The 11,200-nt window shown below is 40.5% G+C and overlaps 1 protein-coding gene across 2 annotated transcripts; it reads left to right on the top strand.

Annotated features, from left to right (window-relative positions):
• Nucleotides 1-3,597: 3,597 nt before the first annotated feature.
• LOC142095278 (uncharacterized) lies at nt 3,598-10,701 on the top strand. 2 transcript variants are annotated; one of them, XM_075178220.1, is made up of 5 exons: nt 3,598-3,712; nt 5,075-5,239; nt 6,196-6,366; nt 6,489-6,552; nt 8,178-10,701. In XM_075178220.1, the coding sequence occupies exons 1-5, from the start codon at nt 3,662-3,664 to the stop codon at nt 9,431-9,433; spliced, it is 1,707 nt and encodes a 568-aa protein (XP_075034321.1). In that variant the 5' UTR covers nt 3,598-3,661; the 3' UTR covers nt 9,434-10,701. The 2 variants fall into 2 exon arrangements, with proteins under 2 accessions (XP_075034321.1, XP_075034323.1); XM_075178222.1 differs by lacking the exon at nt 3,598-3,712 and having other exon boundaries at nt 5,156-5,234.
• Nucleotides 10,702-11,200: the final 499 nt, after the last annotated feature.

The following is an 11,200-nucleotide window of genomic DNA, read 5'->3' as shown; positions in this document are numbered from 1 at the left end:
GTACCGGGGCCACCCCACTACGCAGTCCAGATACTTGTTTGGTGGAATTCTGACACGTGGAGGGTGTATTTATTTTATTGTGGCCCCGGTATCAAATTGGGTACCGGGGCCACCCCACTACGCAGTCCAGATACTTGTTTGGTGGAATTCTGACACGTGGAGGGTGTATTTATTTTATTGTGGCCCCGGTATCAAATTGGGTACCGGGGCCACCCCACTACGCAGTCCAGATACTTGTTTGGTGGAATTCTGACACGTGGAGGGTGTATTTATTTTATTGTGGCCCCGGTATCAAATTGGGTACCGGGGCCACCCCACTACGCAGTCCAGATACTTGTTTGGTGGAATTCTGACACGTGGAGGGTTTTTTAATTATATTGTGGCCTCGGTACCAAATTGTGTACCGGGGCCACCACACTACGCAGTCAAGATAGATAGATGCGTATCATAGATAAAGTACATTCAGTGGTGTGGGGCAAATTGAAAAATATTCAAAATGCACTGACATTATCAAAAACAAGAGGTTGTCACACGCTAAAACTCCAACATGTATATGATGGAGAGGATGGAGGAGCAGCCGTATGTGTAGTGTAATGCAGACCTGTTGAAGGTTTTTTATATATTTTATTGTGGTGCCCAGTGCCCACTCCTCTAGGCAGTCCAGGTACATTTATTGGTGCGATTCATAAAAGTTCAGGGTTTTTAATATATTGTGGTGACCCACTCCTCTACGCAGTCCAGGTACATTTATTGGTGCGAATCATAAAAGTTCAGGGTTTTTAATATATCTTGTGGTGACCCACTCCTCTACGCAGTCCAGGTACATTTATTGGTGCGAATCAAACAAGTTGATGGTTTTCTTATTATATATATTGTGGTGACCCACTCCTCTACGCAGTCCAGGTACATTTATTGGTGCGAATCAAACAAGTTGATGGTTTTCTTATTATATATATTGTGGTGACCCACTCCTCTACGCAGTCCAGGTACATTTATTGGTGCGATTCATAAAAGTTCAGGGTTTTTAATATATTGTGGTGACCCACTCCTCTACGCAGTCCAGGTACATTTATTGGTGCGAATCAAACAAGTTGATGGTTTTCTTATTATATATATTGTGGTGACCCACTCCTCTACGCAGTCCAGGTACATTTATTGGTGCGAATCAAACAAGTTGATGGTTTTCTTATTATATATATTGTGGTGACCCACTCCTCTACGCAGTCCAGGTACATTTATTGGTGCGATTCATAAAAGTTCAGGGTTTTTAATATATTGTGGTGACCCACTCCTCTACGCAGTCCAGGTACAATTATTGGTGCGAATCATAAAAGTTCAGGGTTTTTAAGATATTGTGGTGACCCACTCCTCTACGCAGTCCAGGTACAATTATTGGTGCGAATCATAAAAGTTCAGGGTTTTTAAGATATTGTGGTGACCCACTCCTCTACGCAGTCCAGGTACAATTATTGGTGCGAATCATAAAAGTTCAGGGTTTTTAAGATATTGTGGTGACCCACTCCTCTACGCAGTCCAGGTACAATTATTGGTGCGAATCATAAAAGTTCAGGGTTTTTAAGATATATTGTTGTGACCCACTCCTCTACGCAGTCCAGAAAGATACCTTTTTGCAACGTTTTGGACTAATAACTATATTGTGAGGTGTTCAGAATACACTGTAAATTAGTGGAAATGCTTGTTATTGAATGTTATTGAGGTTAATAATAGCCTAGGAGTGAAAATAAGCCCAAAAACTTGATTTTTAAACTTTTTATGTTTTTTTCAAAAAAAATCCGAATCCAATACCTTAAATCCGAACCGAGACCTTTCGTCAAGTGTTTTGCGAGACAAATCCGAACCTCAAAAATAACGAAAATCCGGATCCAAAACACAAAACACGAGACCTCAAAAGTCGCCGGTGCACATCCCTAATAATTATATCCAGTACAAGTTAACCCGTGCATTATACTCATGCATTCTAGTCAAATCAAGCTACTTAAGGTGTTAAAAAGGTTCTTGTCATGCATTTGGGCCATAGCCCAGGCCTCAACCACCAACCACTCCCCACTGTCACCCCCGGCAACCACCAACCACTCCCCACTGTCACCCCCGGCAACCACCAATCACTCCCAACTGTCACTTCTCCTTCAAGAAATATATATATATTTTTTTAAAATCTTTATAAACACTTTTAACAATTAACAAATTAAATTAACAAATTAAAAACATCTTAGTAAACCAAATTTCAGCCCTTTCTGAATTTTTTTCCCCACACACACTAAGAATTTAGTAGGTCAGTGTATAACTCCGCCCAGCAGGTGGCGCTGCAGCTTGGTTTTATTTTTTCCACACACACACACATAGACAAACTAACACACGCCACTAGGCATTTATATTATAGATAAGGAAAGCTGATGGATACATTCTTTACATAAAGCAAACCTCCAAACACTGGAGGAGTAGTCACCAAGCTTCCCCCAATACACAATGGCATGAATTTCAGCAGTTCATAGAAGGGGGTAGGGCCATGGTGACCACAACGGCGTCACCGTGCCCCCTCTTGCACTTGCCATAAAATTAGATGAACTGTAAAGTAAATAAATGTAAGTTTACGCACCTAGTCCCTGGTAATAGATAAACAAATCGTGGGATGCATAAAGGTGCACAAATGGACGCAATGCAAACATAATATTACCATAGAATGTCATTACTTAGAGCATTAATAAAGGGAATGAGAGGGTTAAATTATAGAGAGGTTATATAAAAAAAATAGGTATATTTGGAAGAAGGCCCATTAGATGCTAATTACTATGTATAAACACATCTTAATTTGTCTAATGTACTTTTCACACCAAGGACCATACGCAGGGCAAGTGTTCATTGTTGCAAATGAAAGAAATATGATTTCACCATCACCATAGAAAAAGGTTATTTACTGTAAGTTTGTGTAATTCTTCACCACGGAGCTAATTCACTGAAAAAATATAAAAATGGAATAGATGCTTTTCATACAGGAAATGAAATATGATCTTATAATTAGTACAGGACACAATGGTGGTGAGGGAATTTTTGGGGGCATGAAACAATGTCTTCCCTTGCTAAGCAAAATTGCCAATAGTCACATTGGGAGTTTTGTTGTGTGTTCATCTGGACGACTGCAATTACAATTTAGGAAAGTTTGAGTTTGATGAGCCTGTGCTTTGCTTTTTCCCTTCAACCTATGTAATTATTACATTGTAATATACAGGTTATAGCACAGCTGCTGCAAGTCTATGAGATAGATGCAACCCACGATCATGTGACTCAGAGAACACGTGATCACATCCCCCACTGTACTCAACAAGCGTAGGCTTCCTGTATTGCGTTAATACTAAGTCACGTTAGTATAATCTAATAGGGTACAAGTAGTCCGTAAACCCCAGTAATAAAGCTATAGATACATGTGCTTATTTGACTATGGGCATGTACCCTAATCAATGATGGCTGTAAAAAGGCGCACGTTTGTCTCTATGGCAACGGGACAGCGTCCTGTTATTCGCACATGCGCAGTAGTTAAGACGTGGGCTCCAGGCACCGAGATGCTTCTGCGCATGCTCAGTGAGCTGAGCAATGTCTGCTGTTACTTGTTTGCAAAGGAGAAGTGGTGGATACAACACTGACAATGATCAGAGCGGGGAGCGGGGACTGTGCTGAGGCACAGGGTCCAATTCAGGTATGTCTATTGTAGGTATTGTGTATATGAATGTGAGGCTCATTTATTAATTGCCCATCTATAAAGATAGTACTCCTGTCTATAACAGGGTTTCTCAAAATGTTTGTATCATGTTCTGTCTACTATTACCAAGTATCCCCAGCTGCGTATCAATGTATTCAACGTATTCCCAATAATTTGTATATGTAGCCCTTTGTTTTTAAATGTTTACTAATATCCCTGTTATTTAAGCAACTTAACTGGTGGAAATATTATTATCCTGTATTTATAAAGTGCCCAAATATGTGTTGTACATTGAGTGGATCTTTATATAAACATATTTTACCTCATTTAGAGTCGGACGCAAAGTCTGTTTAAGAAGTGTAGGAGTGGGAGTGTGCCGCAGCTTGGTAGGGTATTATGAGTGGCAAGCAAAGCCAGTTGCGTCCCACTCTTAATACCCTATGGAGCTGCGAGCAGTTCCTGCAGCTAGCTAACTGCTTGCACCACCTAATTCCTGCCGCACAGCTTTAGCCCTGTTTTGACGTGTGTTGCGTCTGCGCCTCCCTGCGACTAGGATGTATTTACATGGTCACGCCTTCACAATTCCGCGTTCCTCCCATTCTCTCGTAGTGAGTCGCAAGTGTTAATTGCGTCCAAGATGCAGGCGGATTTGGTGCTTTCTGTATGTGTGGTAGTGTTTTTTGGTTAGATGCGCTTAAAACGAACTTTGCGTCCGACTCTAAATGAGGTCCATTATGTATAATGACATAAGACAGTAGGTAAAGATGGCTCTACAAGCTTACAATTTAATCTCTGTAATGTACCCTTGTGGAGAGATATAACTCTAGTATACAGCATGCACTATATCCATGTGTTGAAGCTTCACCTTGTGTTTGGATTATACTAATGAATTGCTCTGTAGTGGTGGGTTCTTCATAGAGAACAATGTTCCCTACTTTGCAGTGTATTTTCTTCTGATTCTAGCAATCGGGACTCTTTCTCATATAAAGCTTATAAGAAAGGGCAAGTCCTGAATGAGGGATCCAGATGTTCTAAGGTGGTTCAGTGATTTGTCATTTGAAACCTGTCTCTACTATTTCCATACTATGACTGTACAAAGACCAGTAATAGACGGGTTTCATTTTTTTACACCGTCCTGCAGCGTCAATACGGCTGCCTGACTGCCAGATCCTACAGTCCGCCCAACTGTCCATCTGCTTATCTGGTGGCAGGAAAGATGGTCTCCTTCTGGCTGGAGCTACCATACAACACATCCGCTAGAGAGCTGCAACATGACAGCACTGAGATAAATACCTCACATAAAGTTCACATCTACATTTACGTATCAGATATTTCTTGAATATTTACTTTACTACTTAGGTTTTTGAAAATGAAGTGGTGATACAATCAGAAGACAGTTTAATGGACCAGACCCTGTTTACAGCGCACCTGACGGATGCCCTCAAAATGAAGAATGACAGCCATGACATGGCTGAGAGGATTCTAAATCTCACCCTGGAGATCATTTACCTGCTGACTGGTGAGGTGAGGGATTCTGGGAATGTCACACTGACATTAATAGTACATCATTTGCTACTTGAGCTGATGTTGACATCTGTGTTTAATCACCTGCACGGTGAGATGGAAATCTTCCTTGGCCATCTAGCAAAGTGACTGACTGGGGTGTCTAGTGTCTCCTCTAATTGGCTGCGCTTACTGCATGACTATAAGGGGTTATGCGCCATTGTTGAAGTGTGAAGATGAGCTTAGATATTTAAAAAGTCTGTGAGGAGGTGTTTGTAGGTTTAATGTGAAGTTCTCAGGGGTGTTGCTTAGTTTTATCATGTTTAAGATTATGGATGATTCGGAAGTGCAATCAAGTGACCGATTCTGTGAGCACTTTGGCTATGTACTTGGATACTTTGGCCATCAAGCCAAACTTGTGGGCACTTACCACTCCTAGGATGCCAGTGACATCACATGCCATTGAGAGTGAAAAGCTGATAATAATTTCATTATGACTGATAAAATTTAAATGTCTGGCCAATAGTTTGAGAAATGGCAACATGACTAAGAAAATATGTCTGCATGTGGCCAACTCAAGACATTTATCATTAGCCAACAGCAGGGAAGGGGAAAGTCTGCAGGTCAGGTCCCTAATGAGGTGATTGATTTATATATGTAGTTATGGAACAAACTTAACGACTTTCTCTGTATAGCCTTCGGGTGGCGCTCCCAACCAAAACTGGCTGCTTAGGCAAGCACAATTGGGAAGGAAATATGGAGTAGTATTTTGCTGTAAGAGTAATCGAGATATTAAAATAAAATAAGGACACAGGAACAATGGAAGTTTTATTCTTATTATCACTATCCTACAGGGATGGGAGAGGAATGACTGATAAAATTTAAATGTCTGGCTAATTTGGTTGAGAAATGCAGGGATGGGAGAGGAATGAACATTTATTAGCATAGTGATATTTATTAAATTTTCAATTTTATAGGATTATGGGCCACTAAAGAAGTCCAGTAGCCGCCCCTGTGTGTTAGGAGAATTGAGCAGGACCCAGAGCCCCATCATGGAACCTCCACCTCACTCACTGATACATGAGAGAAACAATGACCAGAGGATTCTAGAACTCACCAACAAGATCATTCAGCTGCTGACTGGAGAGGTGACTGCTGGGAATGGGACATTACACAGCCAGAGTTTGGAGTTAATGTTTTTAGAAGTTTGTATATTTGTCTCTGTGGAATATGAAGAACATTGACGGTATTTCGCTATTTGTTCATGTAGGAATGGAAAATTCCAGAGGGCTGCCAGAACCGTTGTGAAGATATTCATTTAGAAGGATCTTTAGGTAAGTGAATGTGTCAAATAGTGTAAGGTCAGTGTTATGCAGGTGACTTCAGCACTCCTTACACCTACAGTCATGGCCATGACTGTATCTTCATCCAGATCACTTCCTGGCAATGTCAGGATTATCCAGAATTTGTAATGTCAGAATCGGCCTCCCATGTACTGAATCATATGACTCCTCGTCCTTTAATTTACTCTGTGTCTTCTTCAGCTTTTCTTAAACTAATTTTAAAACTGGGTAAATCCAGATCACAATTAACTCTGTTTGCATTGTCTGTAAATTCTCCTGGGGGTAAATGTATCAAGCTGAAAGTTTTCAGGCGAGTTTGAAAAGTGGAGATGTTGCCTATTGCAACCAATCAGATTCTAGCTGTCATTTTGTAGAATGCACTAAATAAATGATAACTAGATTCTGATTGGTTTTTCAAACCCACCGGAAAACTCCGTTTAATACATTTACCTTGTGTCATTCCTCTTACTGGTCAGGGCTTTACATACTTACATCCAGACTGTTCCAGGATGTGTTGTGTTAATTTGGAAGCCTGGTCAACACCTTGAACTCTTTGTCATGTTCCTCAAACCATTCCAGAGCAATTTTTGCAGTGTGGCAGAGCGCATTATCCTGCTGAAAGAGACCACTGCCGTCAGGGAATACCGTAGCCATGGAGGGGTGTACTTGGTCTGCAACAATGTTTACTTAGGTGGTATGTGTCAAATTAACATCCACTTGAATGTCAGGCCCTAAAGTTTTTCAGTATAACATTGCCCAGAGCATTACACTGCCTCCGCCGGCTTGCCTTCTTCCCATAGTGCTTCCTGGTGCCATCTCTTCACCGGGTAAATGACGCACACACAACCAGCCAGCCACACGATGTTAAAAAAAAACCATAATTCATCAGACCAGGCCGCTTTCTTCCATCGCTCCCTGGTCCACTTCTGGTGCTCACGTGCCCATTGTAGGCGCTTTCGGCGGTGGACAGGGGTTAGCATGTGCACTCTGAACGGTTTGCGGCTACGCAGCCCTGTACACAGCAACCTGCGAGGCACTGTGTGATCTGACACCTTTCTATCATAGCCAGCTTGTGCTACAGTAGCTCTTTTGTTGAACTACTTTTGGTAGGTACTAACCACTGCATACTGGGAACAACCCACAGGACCTGCCATTTTGGAGATGCTCTGACCCAGTCGTTTAGCCATCACAATTTAGCCCTTGTCAAAGTGGCTCAGATCCTTACACTTGCCCGTTTTTCCTGCTTCCAACACATCAACTTCAAAAGTGACTCTTCACTTGCTGCCTAATATATCCCACCCCTTGACAGGTGCCATTGTAATGAGATAATGTTATTCACTTCACTCGTCAGTGGTTGTAATGTTGTGGCTGATGGGTGTATGTCCTATATCGGTCACTACAGTGAAAAGCTATTGTTATCTTTGACAAGTGATGTCACTCATGTATTATAGTTGCGGATGTGATCCATAAGTGATAGAGAACCATGAATCCTAATCGTTGTTCATTGTGACAGAGTGACTAAGAGCGGCCATTTAGTTTTTTAATCCATTTGTAAGTCTACACTAGTATTTTGTATTTCATGTTGGGAAAAAAAATAATTATTTTTTCTTTAACAGCTTGTTCGACCGTAAAAAATACAAGGGAAGAATTTCACATCTCTGAATGCCTCCATTTTTCAAACAAAGATTTAACAGTTGATGAAGTAGAAAAATATTCTATAGGGCACACAGTGGAAAATAACAAATGGCTGGGAGCAGCTAATATGCCAGACTGCAAAGCTTCCACATCAACGAAATGTACACAGACAGAAAACACATCCTCTGAGATTACAGATGAGCCCAACTCGTGTACACGTGGGGGAGTGTCAGGCTCTAAATGTACACAGACAGAATATACATCTACTTATATTTTGGTGTGTAACACAGGAAGTGGTAATGCATTAAAAAAACGGACGTCAGGGACGAAGGTCAATCTTGATAAAAAATCAACAAATCGGTCTGGACAACGGACACGTGCCATAGGGAGGATGTATAACTGCTCTGTGTGCTCAAAATCTTTTTCTAGTACCTCTGATCTTAATAAACATCAGACGGAACACGGCGAGAAGGAGACGTCTTGCTCTGATTGTGGGAAGCACTTCTCTTGTAAATCACACCTTACAAGGCATCAAAAGATTCACTCAGGAGAAAAATTGTTCCTGTGTTCAGAATGTGGGAAGTGTTTTACCTTGAAATCCGCTCTTCTGAGGCATCAAATGATCCACACCGGAGAAAAACCGTTTGCGTGTTCCATCTGCGGGAAATGCTTTAACCAACGCTCCCATTTTGAGAGGCACCAGTTAAGTCACACTGGAAAGAAGCCATTTTCTTGTTCAGAATGCGGAAAGTGTTTTATTCAGAAATCCGATCTTGTGAAGCATCAGAGGGCCCACAAAGGAAAAAATCTGTCTTGTTCTGTCTGTGGGAAACAGTTCTGCTCTAAAATGTTCCTCATCAAACACCAGAGGAGTCACGCCGAGATGAACAGGTCCATGTGTCCTCAATGTGGGAAATGGTTTTCCCAGAAATCGGCTCTCGTTGTACACCAGAAGATTCACACCGGTGAGAAACCGTTCTCCTGCTCTGACTGTGGGAAAGTTTTCAACCGGAAGTCTCTTCTTGTTAGACACCAGAGAATACACACTGGGGAAAAGCCATTCTCGTGCCCTGACTGTGGGAAGTGTTTTACACGCTCCACAAATCTTATCATACACCAAAGGACTCACACAGGTGAGAAACCGTTCTCATGCCCCAACTGTGAGAAATGTTTCAATAGCAACGCAACTCTTATTAAACATCAGAGGATACATATAAATGATAAACAAGTTTTGTGATTAAAATGTAGGAATATTTTATTTTTTGGGCGTTAGAACTGCAACTAAAGATATATGAATGGAAGATGTTTTTTTTGTTAATGATTTTCATTTATCATTTACCTCCCCACCATTGCTGAGATTTAGATCATGTGTATGGAGAGGCTTTAAAGCTGTTGAACAGGTGTGGAAATTAGAGGGCTGTGTGTGACTTCAAATGGCCTTTTGGATGAGGCAGTCTAGCTTTATGTCATTTACCCACTGGAGAATACAACAATAAATAATTGAGAGATACAAAAAGAATTTGTTCACCTTTAAAAGCACTTTAACCTCAATATTTTCTGTCTTAAATTATAATTTGTTTTCACAACATTTTTAGTGTCAAAATCATGTCCTCATTTCATTTTTAATTGTTTTGTTTTGTTTTTTTGTTTTTGGAGGGCGAACAGGGTTTGTCTGTTGAGCCGATCTTTTTCAGTCTGTTCGGATCACCTCTCTCCCTTCAGTAGATGTTTGTGTGCCACTCATAGGACTAAATAAAGTTATTTACAATTCTAGGATATTCTGTTTATTACACACAGATCATGGTTGTACTTTTAGGCAACATCCAGGTGGATTTTTTTTGTAGCATCATAATGTTTAAGATATATGCACCTAAAACAACCTTATATTCACTTAAAACTTTTTTAAAAAATAGACGGGTCTTGTTTTTTAAGAACACTGTCAGGACTGCCTCATGTTCCACAATCCTGGAGAAAAAAAAAAACCATTGGATTTTTACAAAGAGAAAGAAAATTGGCCATCTGATGTACCTTTAAATAAAGCCATTGTGAACATTTAACTTAAATGACTTGTTGGCAGTAAATTAAGAATTTTACTGTCTTATTTAATTCTCAAGGCCTTTAAGCTGCACTACCAGCTAGGAGCCCTAGAAAAACCACAGTCAACTCTATTAAACAACATTAAATGGCCACAACTTGGGGGGTACGGATTGACACCCTTCCCCAGAATAAACAGTATACCCTTTGCTTTTGTTCTGACTGCTTTTCACCATCCGGTTACTTCATATTTTGGTCATCCTTCTCTGGAAATGATCTAGTTGTGATGAGACTGCTTAGAAAAAAGAAATCCTAAAAAGAAACGGAATTGCTTGGTCGTCTTTAGAGCTTGCTTTGTATAGGGGTGCATTTTGCACATGGAGAAAGGTCTCATGACCAGAAAATGTACTTGTACAATAGTGGGAGAAGTATATTACTGTAAATAATTATATTGTACTATGTTAGCAATAAAAGTCCTATTTTTGTATCGTTATTATTTGCTTTGTATTTTTGTTTCTGTTTGAATGAGGTGCTTTCGGTTTCAAAGAGTTAATGACTCATGAATGCAACATTTATTGTGACGTTTACCTTTATTTTTACGATAAACATAACATAAAAGGAAAAGTAAACCAAATTCTTAGCTTCCAATATGTTCAAGTAATAGGACCCCTCTTTCACATGAAAACTGGAAAAACAATAGGCACCTTTCTTCATCAAGGTCCAGTCATGAGACCAGGGTCTCTCTGACATTCCAGTTTTATACTCCGAGAACAAAGGGTCTTGGAATCAACTTACATATAAGGGTATAGATATATTTTCAGACTCGCTATTGGTCCATTACTGATAAGAAAGATACATTCTTGCACATGTGCAGAAGCATCTGAGGCACCGCCCTGGCATTATATGTGGAGATGTCTCGGCCCAGCCTTTGATCAGAGAAGCATTTTACAATACACACAGAAAAGTATGA

The sequence above is a fragment of the Mixophyes fleayi genome, chromosome 6 (genome assembly GCF_038048845.1).
Source record: "Mixophyes fleayi isolate aMixFle1 chromosome 6, aMixFle1.hap1, whole genome shotgun sequence".
Lineage (NCBI taxonomy): Eukaryota > Metazoa > Chordata > Amphibia > Anura > Limnodynastidae > Mixophyes > Mixophyes fleayi.
Note: the sequence above shows the minus strand (reverse complement) of the source record. Positions and strands in the feature narration are given on the sequence as shown.

Excerpts from the sequence above, each read along its gene's own strand:
- LOC142095278 (XM_075178220.1), top strand. The coding sequence starts at position 3,662 with ATGATCAGAGCGGGGAGCGGGGACTGTGCTGAGGCACAGGGTCCAATT. Across the intron at positions 5,240-6,195 it reads TTTACCTGCTGACTGGTGAG|GATTATGGGCCACTAAAGAA; the intron begins GTGAGGGATTCT and ends TCAATTTTATAG. Across the intron at positions 6,367-6,488 it reads TTCAGCTGCTGACTGGAGAG|GAATGGAAAATTCCAGAGGG; the intron begins GTGACTGCTGGG and ends TTGTTCATGTAG.